Below are 16,885 nucleotides of genomic sequence, written 5' to 3' on the forward strand. Positions count from 1 at the left end.
GGGGACTGAGTCACAGCGCACACATGGTGTGCATCCAGTTTGCAAGCCACCTTTTGGTATCATCAAGGAGACAGGATTCATGCCAGCATGAAGGGCCATTTATTGTTCAGGGGTTGGGCCTCCACGTTTTGGGGGAGTTCCCCCACCACTTCCTCCCCCCATTGTCCCCGTGGACCCCTCAAGTGGCAGGTTGCTGAGCTGATCGTGGAGGGAGCACATCTTCAAGTGTAGATAATCCAGAGTGGCTACCTTCTCCCTGCAAGGACGGAGCACGAGGAGTGGGTGCTGATGGCCCCGATGCTGCAGAGCTGGAGTGGGGGAGGGGCAGCTCAGGCCCAGTGCCAAAGGCCTCACCCTCCTCCCATGCCCTCAGCCTCCGTCCTCACTCCGGCTTCATTTTGTCCGTCAGCAGCAGGTTCTTGGCCCGCAGGGCTTCGTCTTGGGCCAGCCGAAGGGTGGAGCTCAGGGCCTCTGCCCTGACGTGTTTGGCCAAGGCCTGGCGCTCCAGCTCCTGGGGAGAGGAGTGTGGGCGCGGCTGGGCTTGCCTGACTGGGCTGGGGGTGGAGGGGGAGCTGGATCGCGGAGGGCAAGGGGCAAGGTCCCATGGGACCCGAGTTCCTCCCCCAGGTTATCCCATCATGCCTCCAGCCTGACACTGACCCCACCATCCCACAACGCACTGGCCATCTATGTCCCAGCAAGCACTAAGTCAGCGTCTGTCGTATTGTGCCCAAAGGCCTGTGAACCATCATGCATCCCGGTATCCCATCATGTGACCTTACAAATCTCATAATTCACAAGACCTCACCCTCCTTATCGGTAGTCCAGCACCTGCCACCATAGTAGTCCACAGTGCTTTGGCTCCCTATTTCCCAGAATGTGCCAGGGCCCATGTCCTATCATGTCTTAGTCCCATAGTTCTGCCACATCATTGTCCCATACTGCCTGACTTGTCTGTCTCACACACCTCCACTTACATCCCATCATACATTAGGGCAGTATCCCATAATACATTAGGTCTCTGTGTTTCAGAATTCGCACAGGCCTCAAGTTCCATCAGCTCCTGGGCTTGAGTCTGTGGCGCAGTACCCCATGGAGAGCTGGGGTTCCATCTCCAGTAATGCACTAGCTTGCTGTGACCTATGTGCGCTGGGTCCTGTCTGACCTCAGTGATGCCATATAATGTGTGGCCTCTTGGCCTCTCTTGAGGTCTACCGAAAATCAGGCTTATACTCCATGAAGCTGTAGACTGGCGTCTGTCTCTGTGTCTCACAATGCACCAGATGCAATGTTCCATCATGCTTTGGGCCCAAGTCCATCGCCCAAGGTTGACCTATGACTCACCTACCATCAAACTGCTCACCTGTTTCCCACCCCAATGCATTAGAGCCCAGCGTTCTGCCCTTCCCATCCTGCCACACACCAGCTGTACCTTGTGCCTGGAGCTCCCCTCCCCCTGCCCTGACAGAAAAGTGGGGCATGGTGGCTAATGATCCCTGGTACCAGAATCTTCTTGTGTAGCCTCTGGCAGCTGGGGCAGGCGGGAGCCAGGCCCCTCTGCTTCACTTCGTCCACTAGTGGGGTCAGCGCTCGCTCCAGCAGCTGCTGCAGGGACTCCGTGGACAACTGCTGCCCCTGGCTGGAGGAAGGGTAGTCACCAGGTGAAGGCCGCCTCGTACCAACTCCATTCCCAGGATGCCCCATGCCTGCCCGCCCAGCCTCCACCCAGGTCCTGATTCCACTATGCACCCATGCAATCTTCTCACCATGCACTGGGGCCAGCCTACAGTGCATCAGACATCTTTTGGTTCCCACAGTGCCTGGGGATTCCAACTCCCCAAGGGCACCACATGGCTCTCGCTTTACCAAAAACTCACGTTTCCCACAATGCACTAGTTAAGCTTGATCTCACATTGTACCGGAAGTCCTCCCCCTGCCTAATGTGGACCCAGCATGGTATCGTTGGCTCTCCAATACATCAAGGTCTCACCTTCACTTTCCCCACAATGCATGGAGAAACGCAGTCTCCCACCAAGTACCACATCCCAACCTTCCCACAATGCACTAGAAATCCAGGATGCTCGAATGTATCAAGTCTTTCTTGTGTTCCACAAGACACTGAATCTGCCTTGCGGGAGGGAAGAAATATGGCTCCCATAATGCACCAGGACTGGCCGGTCCTACAATGCACGCATGGGATGACGAGTCTCCCACAATGAACCCCCCTCCCTTCTTGCAAACTGCTCATTTCTCTCAATGTGTTGACCCAGAATACACCTTCAGGCCAGGCCTGGGCCCCTTACCTGGCACAGCGGGCACAGGAACCTTGGGGGACCCGGTCCAGGTTCATGGAGAAGTCAGACCCTCTTCGAGAGCTCTGAAATTGCCGCCCCAGTTCCTCTAGAATCGGTTTCACTGGGCCCAGCCCCTCCATTTCGCTCCTCAGTGAAGCCACAGACACTGCTGACCGCTCCACCCTGAGGCGTGAGAGTAACCAGTGCTGCGAGGTCGCCTCTCCAGGGCTGTGCCCATGATTAGCACCTTCATCTCCAGCTAATCCTCATACTCTGCCACGCCCTGTCTCTAATTGGCTCCTCCTTTTGTGTCTGGAATGTCCCTCCTTGGCCTCTGATTGGCTTTCCCTATTCCTTCTGGGCTCCTCCCTTTGTCCTTTTAAGGTATAGAACAGCTCTTCTCTACAACAGCTCTTCCCCCTCAATTAGGTATGACACACCCCACCTTATTCTCTAATTGGAGCCCACACCTGTCACTCTTCTCGTGATCGCTCAGGCCTGGCTGATTGGCCCGCCTGGAGGCCCCGCCCACCCACGGCCCCACCCTGCGCCTTGGCCCTTACAAGGTGCACAGTTCGTCTGCCCGGCCTCGTAGCTCTTGCAGGCCCCTCGCCGTCTGCGCCTGCTCTCGCTGCGCCCGCTCCCACTGGCCCAGGAAGCCGTCTAGCCTGCCGCCCAGGCCCCCGAGCAGCCGCAGGGCCTCCTGTACCGCCCCCTCCTCCTGATGCCACCGGGCTGCCAGCGACGACACCTCCCTCCTGGAGGGGCAGAGGAAAGGAACTGGTCAAGGCACCACCCCACCAAGACCTCGTCCATGGCTCATGACCCACCCAGTCCCCAAGTTCTGGTGTCCTGTTTAGCTTTTGGAATCCTCCCATATCCTCTATCCGCTTATTAGATATGACCCTTCTCTCGTCCTGCCCCCCAGCTCCACATCAGCTCCCCAAGACTGCCTCCGCAACACACCCTCACCCTGACCCCTTGCATTTGAAGCCTTCAAGGATCCCCCCCCTTAAAAAAAAGCCCAACTGCCTCAGTTTCTCCAGACCTCCCTTCCACCAGCCTTGTACTAAAAAAACTCAGTTCTTCGGAGTCCTGACCCGCCAGGTCGCCAGAGCACTCTCTACTCCCTAGGGCCTTGTCTCCTAAGATCTTCCAGGTTTCACCCACGGATCCCGCTCACCTCAGCTCCTCAAGGCCAGCGGAGACCTTCTGCAACTCCTGCTCGCTCACAGTGGGGCTCTCCCCTGATCGGAGCCCCATTCCCCAGCCGCCTATGGCCAGGCCTCGTGGTCGCGGGGGGTCGTCGGGGCTCCCAGGAGGGCCGGAGCAGCTTAGGGGCTGGGCAGCCGGGAAGAGGCCCTGCCGGGAGAGACCGGCCTCAAGCTTCTGCTCCAGCTCGTGCAGCTCGGCCTCCTGCCTCCGAGGCGTCTCGTCCTGCAGCTGCTGCTGGAGGTAGCGCAGCTTCTCCTGGAACACGGAAGGAGGGCAGTGTCACGGCGGCCAGCCCCTCGCCTCCCACGCCCACCTTTATCCCCAAATCCAGCAAACGAATCTCCCAGATTGCAAAGTAAATGGATGTGGGGGCTGGGGTATTGGGAGGTCCTGCTCGAAGTCTAAATGGACTCCCACTTGCTGTTCCTGGGGACGTTGGTCCTGTTTGAAGCCGAGCTGGAGTCCAACTCACTTTTACCTCCTATTGGCTGCCTCTCTGTCTCCGTCCAGCCCTCCACCCCAGTCTAAACCTTCAGGGTACCAAAGGAAGAACTACTGAGGCTTTTCCCATATTTCGCTGGGAAATTAGTGGGCAGGATGGGCATTCCCACTCAAGGGCCCACACAGGTCTCTCTCTCGCACCTGAACGTGTCTGTGCACCGAGAAGTGTGACCATGAACAACACACAGGGGCAGTGTGGTGGTGGCAGCGGCAGGGTGCGAAGTTACACCTGGAGTCTACCTCAAGAACCTCAAGCCCCTGATCCTCTCACCAAACCCTGGGACTCTCCCCCCACCCCATCCCCCCGCACCGCCATACCTCCAGCAGGGCTGAGTTCTGCTTCAGGACGTTGGTTTTTATCTCAGCATCTTCCACCGACCGGGTCACCTTCCGGCAGTTCTCCTGGGTCAGGACACCAGGGCGGGGGCCCTGCCTTCCCATTCCAGTCCCGCCTCCCAGCCCTTCCCCCGTTTCCACTTGGGCTCTGAGGCGGCATGTAGACACGCCGGCTTCTCCCCCAGCGTTTGCCCTCTGCTTCGTGGTCTGCCCATGGGACCCGGGCAGGTTCCTTTGGTGAAAAGGATGGCTTCCCCCTTCGACCTCTCCGTGTTATGTTTCCACTTCCTCCCACCTCCCTTATGTCCACCCACTCCGTGCCTCTCCTCTTCCTATGTCCACTCTCTTTGCCCAGCCCAAACGTGCCCCTCAACGGCTCACCTTGAGCTGGCTGCAGTACCCTTCCAGTTCTTCCGCCTCCTGCCTCCTCCTCTCCAGATTCTCACTCAGCACAGAACACTCGCTCTGGAGCGTGGAAGAGACGAGGGGTTAGCCAGGGCCTGAGGGGAACACCCCATGGGGAGGAGAGGCTGGACCTGGGAAAGTTGCTTTTCCTTCTCAGCCTATACCTCCCCAGCTGGGCTATGGGAGCGATGTGATGAGTTGGAGGCGGGCTCTAAGAGGGCAGCGTGGCCATGGAGGAAGAGGTGTTGGGGGCGCGGGGCGTTCTCACACCTGCAGTGTCTGCACATGCTGATTCACCCGGGTGGTCTTTTCCTTCAGGCTGGTGATAGAGTCTTTGGCGCGGACCAATCCACTGTTGACCCCACTCTGGGGAAGGATAGGAGACAGGGAGGTCATGGGTGTGTGGGTGCAAACCCCAACCCCAAGGAAAACTCTAGACCTGAGTGGGGCCTTGCTTCACACTTGGGTTGGCATTTTGGGCCAGGGCCGCACCTCTCTGATCCCTGTGCCATAAAACCAGGGGTGGATGTGTTTTCTGCTTGGCAGATGGGGAGAAAAATAAGTTGGACCAGGAGGGAGTGGGGGATGGGGGGCACACTCAGACATGGTGGTGGGTGGGGGGTGGATAGAGAAATAGGCTCAACCAAACACTGAGATGAATGCCCTTGGGGTCCACAGACATAAATACGATAGACTTAAAACACATGCGCTGTCTTTCCAGGCACTGGAGAATTCTAATGATCAGACTCTTTTCGGACACTAGCATTCACTGCGCACCAGGCCAAGCTCTTACATACATTTTCTCTTTTATTCCTCTCGGCCATAGCTCCGAGGTGATTCAGCCCATTCTGCAAGTGAGGCGAATGAAGCTCAGAAAGTCTCTTGTACTCCCAGGTACACAGTACCTGAGGTGGCCTTGTCAGAATTTAAACCCAGAGTCTTTGATTTAAACCAGGGCACTATGTGGCCTCTGATCATCGATCTACCTATTATCATCATAAAATAGTTTCTGATTCCTGCGGGACCGGCTCAGGACCGATGTATGCGGTAGGATCCACTCTCAGCTCTTCCACATTTATAGAAGACTTAACCTAGCACGTGACCTCCCCGCCAAAGGCCACATTTCACAGGCTCCCTTGCAGCCAGGTGCGTCCATGGGGCTGTTCTGGCCTTTGGAATGTGAGTAAGAATAATGTAGATAGTTTCCCAGGCATGCTTTCTATGAAGGAAAAGAAGGAAAACGCCCCCACTTCTTTCTCTCTACTGGTTGGAATGCAAAGTTGATGGTAAAGCCATGGCAGCCATCTTGGACCATGAGACGAAAGACAGAACAAGACGGAAAACGAAGGAAGAAGCCTGAATCTCAACACTGCGGAGCCTCCATATGCAATTCCAAACACTTACGAAGACTCTTATACACAGAGGTAACGTTTTCCATCTTGTTTAAGCTGTGCTATTTTGTATCTTTCTGTCACAGTAGCCAAACTTGTGACTTCATAGCTGAGCCATTAAGGACACAGGAGCCTGTGACCTGCTGCATTTAAAAGAGCAGACCTGCTCTATTTGTTGAGGCTTTTTATGTGAGAAATAAACCATCCTGCTTTTGGTTTCTTTCAGTTCTGGAACTAATACACAAAGAGCAAAGGGAACGACTTTCTTGTATTGTGGTATGGGACAACAACCTATTTCTTGCGTAAGTGCTTTGGAGAACAAGTGTGATTAAAAACATTGCATGAAGGTGACATCAGCAAAGTGGTGGAACCCCCAAATTCCACTCTTCCACAAAAACAATGAAAAAAAAAAAAAACTAGCAAAAGGAATTAGGAGTCAAGCCATTGAGAAGATATAACAATTATAAATATAAATATATGTGCACCTAATAGAACTTCAAAACACATGAAGCAAGAACTGACCAAATTGAAGGGAGAAATTGGCAATTCCATAGTAATTGTTTGATATTTCGATACCTTGCTTTCAATGATGGATAGAACAATTAGAGAGAAGATCAACGAGGTAGAAAATGTGACCACTGTGATCCAATGAGACCTAAGACATCTATAGAACACTCCATGTAACAAGGGCAGAATACATACACAAATCTTCTCAGGTGTATGTGAAATGTTCTCAAAACAAGTCTCAATAAATTTAAAAGGATTAAGGTGATACAAAGTATGTTTTCTGACCTTGATGACCTCAGTAGAATTTGTTTAGAAATCAATAGAAAAAAATTAGGCAAAATCACAAATAGATGGAAATTAAACAATACACTCAAACAACCAATGGGTAGAAGAAATCATAATGGAAATTAAGAAATACTTTGGGGTGCAGGAAAATGAAAACACAGCATACCCAAACCTAGGGGATACAGGGAAAGCAATACTTTGGGGGAAATTTAGTACTGTAAACACCCTACATCAAAAAGAAGAACTCAGAATTAATAACCTAAACTTCCACCTTAAGAAACTAGAAAAAGACTAGCATACTAAACCCAGAGCTAGTAGAAGGAAGGAAACGGTAAAGAATGAAATAGAGAATACAAAAAATAGTAGATAAAATCAACAAAACGAGAAGTATTTTTTTAAAAAGGTCATCAAAATTGAAAACTTTAGCTAGACCACAAAAATGAGAGAGAAGACTTAGATTAGTAAAATCAGGAAGAAGGGACGTTACTACCAAGCTTACAGAAAGAAAGAGGATGTTAAAAGAATGCTATGAACTACTGTATGCCATCACGTTCGATAACCTAGATGAAATGGAAAACTTCTTAGAGAAACTCAAACTACCAAAAGTGATTCAAGAACTAGGCTAGGGCATCTGAATAGATCCATAACAAGTAAAGAGACTGAGCCAGTAATTTAAAAAATCTTCCAACAAAAGAAAGCCCAGTATCAGATTGCTTCGCCGGTTAATTATACCAGTCATTTAAAAAAGAATTTCTACCAATCTAACTCAAATTTTCCCCAAAAATAGAAGAGTAAGGGACATTTCCTAACTTGTTCCATGAAACCAGTATTACTCTGATACCAAAACCAAAGAAAATAAAACTTTGCAAGAAAATTAAACTACAGACGAATGTCCTTTCTGAAGACAATCACAAAACCTTCGATAAAATCATAACAAAACAAATCTAGCAGCATATAAAAAAGGATTATATACCATAACCAAGTAGGATTTATTCCCGACATACAAATTAATATAGTAAATCATATAATGGAATAAAAGGGAAAAAAATGATGTCAATTGAGAAAAAGCATTTAACAAAATCCAACACTTTTTTATGATAAAAAAACACTTTCAACAAACTAGAAATAGGAGGGAACTTCCTCATCCCAATGATAGATATCTACAAAAAACTTCACAAAACCATGGTGGTTTCAAACATGCCCATAAGTTTGTTGATGTTCCTTTTGGACATGAACCTTATTCCCCTCACTTGCTTGTTGGCTGAACTTAGTGGTACAAAGCTAGTAACTAGAATAAGGCAGAAGTGATGGTATGAGACTTAAGAGACTAGTTCATGAAAGGAACTGTGGCTTCTTGCCGTCTCTCTCTTACTCTGTGGTATGATGACCACCATGTCTTAAGCAGCCACTGAGGTGGCCAGAGACTGAGGCCTCCAACCGAGATCCACGTGAGTGTGCCATCTTGGAATGATGACCTCCAACCCCAATCAATCTGTCAGATGACTGCAGCCCCTGCCCAAATCATGAGGAACCCCAAGCCAGAACCAGCCAGCTAAGCCACTCCGGGCTTGTGGTTGAACGTTTTGGGAGAATTTGTTTTGCAGCGATAGCTAACCCACACACAAATTGATCTTTTAAAACTGAAGACCCTGAAGGTCTTGGGTTTCTCATGGGGAGCTTGTCCTGGGAAACTAGAAAGCAAGTCCTGGGGTCAGCTCAGTTCTCTGACTTACTACCTGTGGGACCTCAGAGAGGGGACCTCACCTCCTCGTGTCTGTTTCCCTACCTATGGAGACGGGTGTGTAGCTACCTGCTCAGGGCTGCTGTTGGAAGGAACATAGGCGGGAGCAGAAAGTCCCCCGGTCAATATTTCTTTGAAAAAAGGGCAGCTGGGTTCCCTGGAGGTGAGTTTTAGCTTCACTGAGCACTGAAGAGGGGAGTGGTGAGGGCAGAGGCCAGACCACCCATCCCGTTCATCTTAGCCTTGAGTCATTGACCTTTTCCAAAAGCAATACTGCCTTTTCCATCACGTCCTTTGGCCTCGTGAAGATGTCAGAGCTTACAACAGAAGCCGAGGCTGTCTGTTTCATGTTCTCCCGCTGTGTCTGTCCAATCCGGAATTTGTCATTCTCTCTATCAGGATTTCTATGCCCCTTGGCTCTCGAACCTCTTTCTCCCGTTGGCTGTCTCACCTCCCTCTGGGGGTCCGCCCCTCCTCTCTGCCCACCTGCAGCTCTCTCCCCTGATGTAGCTGAGTGCTACGATGAGTTCTCACTGCCCACCTCCCCATTGCTCCTGCATGGACCCGGAGGCATTGGCCATCATTACTGCTTCTGTTTCACAGAGAACCAGAGGCCCCGTAGGGACGGATGCTCCCCGCCCGCCCCAGAGCGAGCTGGTGGCTGCATCAGGCCTTGATCCTGGCGGTTCGGGGCTCTTTTTCAGGCATCACAATCCGCTGAGGGACATGACTCAGACACAGCTCGTGGGAGGCAGACCTCTGCAAGTGCCGCCTGAGTAATACTCCCGGGGGGAGGGAGGAAGCTGTTCTGGCTGGGGGAGGGGGTAGACTCTGGGCCATCTTTCTCGCTGGGATCTGCCTGTCCCATTCCCTTTTCTCCATCTGGTCCTCCTACCCTGGACCCTTGCCCAGCCTCCTCTTGGGCCTCCCTGCCTCCAGTCCCTACCCTTTGAATGTCTCCTACCCAGGAGTCTTTTCGGGAGAGAAGGGACTTTTGCTTTAATGTCAATCCTGCTAGGCTCCCGGTGCTGGCCCTGCTTCTTACAAGCCTCAGAGGTCATGCCGTCCCTCTAGACCTCAGTTATTTTCCTTTTCATCATTAAATTGATAGTGACGCCACTTCCCTTACAGAACTTCTGAGAGAGGAAGACGAGGTCCCCACCCTAGGGACGTGGCACAGAGCCTGGCACATGGTAGGTGCTCAGTGGATGGGAATGAGGCCAAGAGCCCAAGTTGCTCCTCTCTCTCCCCCGCCCATGGACTCTCAATGGCCCCACTGTCCTCGGGAGAGTCCCCATGTGTCTCGGCCCGTGTGGCCTGTGCCCTGTCCCTCTTCAGCCTCATCCGTCTCACTTCTCGCACCTGGCCACAGGGAGCGACCTGTAGTTACCTTCCTTTCCTGGGTTCTTCTCTTCCGCCCCCATCCCTTCGCACATGCCGTTCCAGCTGGAACGCCTTCCTTGTCTTTGGGTTTGCCTTTTCTACAAAGTCTTCCTTGACCATGGCCAGCTGGGCCTCCACAGTGACTTAACTGCCTGCATCCATGCAGAGTGTCCCCCACCCACCCCCCGCTGACTCCTAAGCCTGGCTATCCTGCCTACGAGCTGTGTGACCTTTAACCTTTTGGGGCTTCAGTATCTTCATCTGTGAAATGGAGGTGACTCATAATAACAACCAACACTTTTTCCATGTGTCTAGTTGGCTTTTGTGCTAAATGTTTTACACGAATGAACTGCACTTGTCACGGCAACCTCATGACGTGGGTACGGTTATCCGCAGGGCTCTGTCTTGGGGACTGCTATATTTCCTGCTCCTAGACCAGTGCTTGGCACATCGTAGGCATTGAAGAAACATGCGTGTCTCAGTTTTACAAATGAGGAAGCTGAGGTTCCCGGGACCCAGAAAGTGCTCAGTAAACGCTCATGCGTCTTATTAGCATCGTTATGAACGCGATTGTTGTTAGTGTAGTTCACAGTGTCCACGTCCAGCCCGGATTGGGGCCTGGCCGGGGAGAAGCCTGGCAGGGGATGGGGTTGGCAGGGGAGTTAAAGGGACCAAGCTATAGTACTCTGTGCTTCAGTCAGGAATTCTCTAAATCTCCCTAGATCTTGCTCTCCTCCCATCGTTGCCCCAGATTCTTAGGTGAGTCCCTTGGCAAACTCCTATTCATCCGTCGAAGTCCAGTTCCCACATTGCCTCCTCCAGGAAGCGTTCCCTGATACCCCCCAGCCTGGTTTGAGGGCCCCTTTTCTGTGATCACCAGTGTTATCTCTATTATGGATTTTATCACCCCAGTCTACTATGCCTGTTGTCCCCACCAGACTGGGAGCTTCCCCAGGGGTTGGACCTGGCCTGACTCCTCTCTGTGACCCCAGCTTCACGCAGGACATTGGGAAGTGACTGAATGAACTAAAGGCCTGCTCCCTGGCAGCAGGTATCACTCAGCAAGGATGGACAGAGTCACAGTTGGCTGTTACAGGAGGAGGAGGCAGTTCCTCCAGGCTCTGAAGAGTGACGGAACCAAGAAGAACCCGCTACCCCCAGTATTTGCCTGCCCCCAGGATGAGGACCATCTTCCCTGGCCAGGGACCCCTCACCAGTATTTCTGTGATGTCTGGGTCATCCGGAGCCCAGGGTGGAGTGGGAGAAGCAGGGGGAACAGGCAGTGCCAGTGGGCCTCTGTCATCTGTGGTAGAGTCTGTCCCCGAGGAGTCGGTGGGCTCCATGGCAGCCAGGTTGAGCAGGGACACATTGGTGCAGGCTGAGGACCGCTTGAGATTCAGGCACCAGTGCATTGGCTCATGGGACATGCGAGGCTCCACCCTGGGGAGGAGAGCCGGGAAGCAGGGTCAAGACTTGGCCTTGGTGGGGTGTGGCCCTCCTGCCTCCGCCCCCACTGTCCCTGACTCCAACCTCACCTCTTTCTTCTTCCCTTTAATGCCCCTCCTCCCGGTTTTACTTCCCTCCCTCTGTCTCCACTCTCTCCTTCCTCTCTACCTCCCACTTTCTTTATTCCTCCTTCCCCAGGCCCTCTTGCCTCCTCTTCCTCCTCCTCTCCTCCCCTTCCCCTTCCTCCAGCACCCACAGTGGGACTCGCACGCTGTCGGACGCAGGGCTGGGCGCTAGGACCGTCCCCGACAGGGTGCGACAAACCCACCCGTGGAACGACACAGCCTTCTTTTTCTTCGCGACGCCCTTGACTGGGCTGGTCACCCCCCCAGGAACCTCGGGGACCAGCTGGGAGCGGCTCTCGACCCCCGCAGGGGGGTCCCCAGCCTCATGGATCTCTTTGGACTGCCAGATTGTCTTCACCACCACGCTTGCCATGGCGTGTGGGGGGCCTGCTCCCAGGGGCTCCTTCCTCTGAGACTACTCTGACCACTGACCCTCAAAGTCTCTGTCCCTACAAGCCTGCCTCATAAAGGACCTAACCACTGGGCCTCATTAAGGGGGGGAACGGGGGCAGAGGGAGGTGCTGGCTCAGCTGTTCCCCCAGGGTGGCTTAGCGAACCCTCCTTGTCCAGGATTCTGTTTCTACCCCGATGTGCCCCTCTGCTTCAGAACCATGTGGAGTCATTCATTCTAGTCCAGAACTTACAATGGACAGGCCCATTGGTTCTGAGGAGGAGTCCAACTTCCCTCTCCCTGAGACTAACAGGGGTGTCACCCAGCCCCCCAAGAATCCCAAGAATTCATACTTGATTCTTCATGCAGTACCCTGGACTTGAACTTAGCACTTTCCTGGGCTCTGGGAGATGGTGGCGAATGAGGGTAGAGCCCCAGCCCTGACGGATCTTGCATTCTGTGGGGGGCTGGGAGGGGGCTGGCAGGCAATAGGGAGAAACACACGCAAAAATATCAGATGTTGGTAAGTGATGTAAAGAGAATCAGAACCAGGTGACGGTGGTGTGAGCATTTGTCAAAACTCATCGATTTACACTAATCCCCAGTGCACGAATTTGTGTTTGAATTTTATCTATGAATAAAGAATTGAAATAAACATGGAACTATAGTCAGTGGTAAGCATGAAGGTTTGGAGTTTGGTGCTAGTCTCCTGGGGCTGCCGTAACAAAGTACCACGGACTGAGGGGCTTGAATCACAGAAGTCCCAGATGAAGCCGTTGGCAGGGCTGGTTCCCTCTGAGGCTGTGAGGGAGAATCTGTAGCTGGCCTCTCTCCTTGCTTCTGGTAGCCCCAGGCATTCCTTAGCTTGTAGATGGCCGTCTTCCCCCTGCATCTTCGTATTGTCTCCAACCCTGTCTACTACTGTGTCTGAGTTTCCCTTTTTTTAGGAAACAGTCATATTGGCTCAGGGTTCACCCAAATGACTTCATTTGAACTTGATCATCCGCAAAGATCCTATTCTCAAATAAAGTCTTATTTACAGGTCTCAGGGTTAGTACTTCAACATTTTGAGGGACACAGCTCAATCCGCAGCGGCGCTGAAGTGCACTGATGCCTGCAGCTCACTTCGAACGCATCAGACACACACAGGGGGTTCATGGATGGAGAGAGAATGTCACTGGATGGGTGAATGTGCAGCGGAGTGAAATGTTAATGGCGGAACTCAGGTGGGTGGGTGGGTGTACGTGGGAGCTCGTTGTGTGGTCGTTTCAACTTTGTGAATATTTGGACATTTTCATAATGAAATTTTGGGCGGGAAACTGGGCAATGGGGATGAAATGGTGTGATGAGTGGGCTTGCTTTAAAATAATCCAGCCCAGGTGGGGAGGGGTTGCGGATGGAACAATAAAGGTCCGTGTTGGTCATTGTTGGAGCTGGGAATATGGGTATATATACCCTCTGCTTTGGGGTATATATAACAAAATTTTTAATATTTTATTTGCATTCTTTCTCTTTTATTAAATTTATTCTGGTCTACGGCCATGCCACCCTGAATGTGCCTGATCTCAGAAGCTAAGCAGTACTTGGATGGGAGACCACCTAGGAAGACCAGGTGCTGTAGGTGTTTAAAAAAAAAATTTATTCTGGTAATGTTGGTTGATGACAATATATAACATCCAGGTGTAGAACATTATAATTCAACATCTGTATACTCTATTTTGAGCTCACTATCTCAAGTCTAGTTTCCTTCTGTTACCATATATTGTATCTTTTTTAAAAAATACTTGATAATGTGTTTGAGATCGAACACGTTAGGGAGGGTGGGGAGGGCTTACATTAAGTTCCTAAGTTCCTGATTTCAGAAGCTCTCTCGGAAGCAGTGCCAAGAGCTGAGATCTGAGGGAGAAGGGGCAGCCACGGGGGAAGCTGGGGTAGGGGTGTAGGCATGTGTCTAGAGAGTAAGAATGGCTAAGAGGTGTGACTGGGGTGTTTAATCTGGGGAAGGACACCGATGTCATAAGAAGCACGTGGGTTCGTGTGGAGAATGGACCATGGGCGGCCAAGATGGGAGCAGGGAGGGCAGCAAGGGATGTCACTGCAGGTTCCAGGCAAGAGATGACAGTGATGGTGGCCTGCACGGGGTGAGGCAGTTGCGATGGAAGGAGGAGGCTGGCTGTGGGACGTGGTCTGGCCTTGGTTTGAGATCAGGGACAGGAGGCACTCTAGCGTGAGTGCTTGGGTGATCGATGGAGGGCCTTTTTGCCAAAATTGGAAAGACTGGGGGGTGAGTCCAGTATTTCTAGAGAAAGTCAAGAGTTGACTTGCTCAGGTCAGAGTCTTAGAAGCTATTGATGGTTCAATCCGTGAGCTCCTCAAGGTGCTTCTGGGGTTCCCTCTTAATGTTCTGCCGTGAAACCTAAAAGGACTTGCTCAAACCTCATCTAGACCCTCAAACGTGGACTTGTTTGTGTGGCCTGGTCTTAAAATTTGGCAATGGGTCAGCCACTGAGCCTCTGAGCCCAAGAATGGTCTTGCTCAAATCTGGTCCTACAACTCTATGCCGACCAATATCACAGCCACTACCAATGGCCTGTGGCTACTAAGCACTTGCTATGTGGTGAGTCTCAACTAAGATGTGCTATAAAAACAAACAAACCAACAAAAACAGGATTTCAAAGACTTAGAAAAATGAGAACGCTGAAAATGTTGAACTGATAATATTTGGGTATATCGGGTCAGATAAAATATATTATTAAAATTAATTTCACCTTTTCTTTTTACTTTTTTAACGTAGCTGGAGCAAATTGAAAATTATACCTGTGGCACCCACTGTATACTTATGTCTCCCATGCAGGATCTACTAGTCCCAGGTTTTCCAGAAGTTTGCCTTCCTTCCCAATCTAACTTCTCTGGTGCCTTTGCTTTAGGCCCTGTCTTAAAAATTAAGTTTTGGCTAATTCATGGGCTCTGGAAGGAGTAGGGAAAAGACGGAGTTCCACCAGCTACCCACACCAAGAACTCAGAACTAACTCCATCTGATCCCGGGTGGGGCTGTGTGAAGGGTTGGAAGTGGTTGGGGAGACCGAGGTGGAGAGTTGAGGCCTGAAAGAGGCGTGCCTTTTCCCCCATTTGGTAGAGACAGGTTTTTGTTCTTGGGACTCTGGATGTCTCCCTTAACAACCCTCAAAAAACAGACAAGTTAGAACCCCCACTACTATGTGTGTGTGTGTGTGTGTTTTTTTTCTTTTTTTTTAACGGCATTATCCTCAGGGATAAAGTGCATCCTTTCAAGTCACGAATGGACTTCTCCAGTCCTCGGATCCTTAACCAATCTTCCATAAAAAGGGCTGTTTCCAACTCCTAGTCTTAATAATTTGTGTGTTGTTGTTTTTAATGGGTCTGTTCTCTGTCCTTTACGGGCAGATAGCACCCTCCAACTCTTATTAGTAATGGACTCTCTTGGTCACTAAAACAGCTAAGTGATGGCTGTCCTCCTAGAAGTCAGAATGGACTTTCCCAAGCCCCATTCCTGGAAACCCGAATGGACAAATCCATTGAATGGGGGAGGAGCAGTTCTCTGACCGCGCCCCCCTCTCAGGACTCAGAGTGGACGTTCCCAGGAGCCAGGACACTCCCCCAAGGCTCAGTCCAAGTATCTTAGGCTTCTGAGATTAGAAAAGGGTGGTGGGTGGGGTTTAGCTCCTCGGTGACAGAGATGGACTCTTCCAGTACCCTTTGCCCCAAATTTCTCAAGATCTCGAGACGTTGGAGTTCAGGAGGTTTTGCCAGTTAACTAAAGCGGGTTTTTGTGATGCTGAAGGGTGGTGCTTAGGCCAGTTTCACGTGTACCTTTCTTTCAACGATTCTTGCTCAGCAACGCCACGTCTACTGGAGGGAGATTCAGAATTTTGACTTGATATCCATATAATGGCGTTATCACTGCAAAACAAACAAACAAAAAAAACATTGTGTATTGAAAATCGGTTAAGAGCCAAAAATACAGTTTAAATCCCAGCTCTGACACTACCTAGCTCTGTGACCTTGGTCATTCAACCGCTCTGGGCCTCAGTTTTAACCTCTGATTAATGGGACTAGACTTGAATTACTGTCTCCTGTCCCCTGGGATTCTTGGTTTCCTGACAAGTTAGGTCTCAACTTCCGGGCCGCTGGATAAGGGAGAGGGGCGAGGAGGGAGGTCTCTTGCAAGATTCCAGGAGCCGGAGGCGGAGAGGGTGCGAAGAAAGGGGAACGGAAACACGCTTGCGCAGTATAAAACGCACGCTTTCTTGCCCCGCCCATTCCCTTCTCTGCAGCAGGGAATTGCAGGCGACGCTCCACCTATCCCGGCCCAGCAGAGTGACGCCCTCCCTTCCCCATCCTTCTCCACCTTTCATCGCCCTCCTCCCGCCCAAACAACCGCCCCTTCGGGGGCGGGAGTAGGACGGTTCCGGCGAATCGGCGACGCCTCAGAGGGCGATCTACACGTTCATTGGTCTCAGTCAGCACAAGCCCCGCCTCCTCAAGCCTGATTCCCCCTCCTGCCTTCACGTCAATCCCTCCGGGGCAGGAGAGTGTCTGGAGCCAATCACTACCGCACCCGGCCGTGCGGGGGGCGGTCCAATAATACGTACCCAAACACCGCCCACTTCTCAGGCAACGCCTTCTCCCTGCTCCCGAACGGAAATAGCGGGGCGCTGGACCAATCGTAGCGGCGTGCCTTTGTCCTACAGCCAGTGAGAGAGGGTGCGGGGGAGAGTCTGCGTCTGAGCGGCAGCAACTAGAACCAATGGACGGCGGAGAGCTCAGGCGGCGGGGAGGGGAGGGGTTGGGGGCGGAGCTGCGGCCTGCTAGCCCGCCTGCTCGCC

At 51.7% G+C, this 16,885-nt stretch overlaps 1 protein-coding gene and 1 long non-coding RNA gene across 2 annotated transcripts; both read right to left on the bottom strand.

Annotated features, from left to right (window-relative positions):
- Positions 1-76: 76 nt before the first annotated feature.
- TSKS (testis specific serine kinase substrate) lies at positions 77-12,002 on the bottom strand. The gene is made up of 11 exons (XM_016122323.2): positions 11,833-12,002; positions 11,273-11,498; positions 5,022-5,117; positions 4,728-4,811; positions 4,329-4,412; positions 3,478-3,764; positions 2,858-3,052; positions 2,304-2,477; positions 1,504-1,639; positions 387-511; positions 77-256 (listed from the first exon to the last, which is right to left on the bottom strand). Exons 1-11 carry the CDS (start codon positions 12,000-12,002, stop codon positions 100-102), a joined length of 1,734 nt encoding a protein of 577 aa, XP_015977809.1. The 3' UTR covers positions 77-99.
- A 2,154-nt stretch (positions 12,003-14,156) lies between these two features.
- On the bottom strand, positions 14,157-16,264 carry LOC118611386. Its single transcript, XR_004954300.1, has 2 exons — positions 16,048-16,264; positions 14,157-15,959 (listed from the first exon to the last, which is right to left on the bottom strand). It is a non-coding gene; the product is annotated as an uncharacterized LOC118611386 (long non-coding RNA).
- Positions 16,265-16,885: the final 621 nt, after the last annotated feature.

Source organism: Rousettus aegyptiacus, unplaced genomic scaffold, assembly GCF_014176215.1.
Source record: "Rousettus aegyptiacus isolate mRouAeg1 unplaced genomic scaffold, mRouAeg1.p scaffold_m13_p_14, whole genome shotgun sequence".
NCBI classification, from domain to species: domain Eukaryota; kingdom Metazoa; phylum Chordata; class Mammalia; order Chiroptera; family Pteropodidae; genus Rousettus; species Rousettus aegyptiacus.

Excerpts from the sequence above, each read along its gene's own strand:
- TSKS (XM_016122323.2), bottom strand. The coding sequence starts at position 12,002 with ATGGCAAGCGTGGTGGTGAAGACAATCTGGCAGTCCAAAGAGATCCAT. Across the intron at positions 4,812-5,021 it reads AGCATGTGCAGACACTGCAG|AGCGAGTGTTCTGTGCTGAG; the intron begins GTGTGAGAACGC and ends TCCACGCTCCAG. Across the intron at positions 512-1,503 it reads GGCTACACAAGAAGATTCTG|GAGCTGGAGCGCCAGGCCTT; the intron begins GTACCAGGGATC and ends TCCTCTCCCCAG.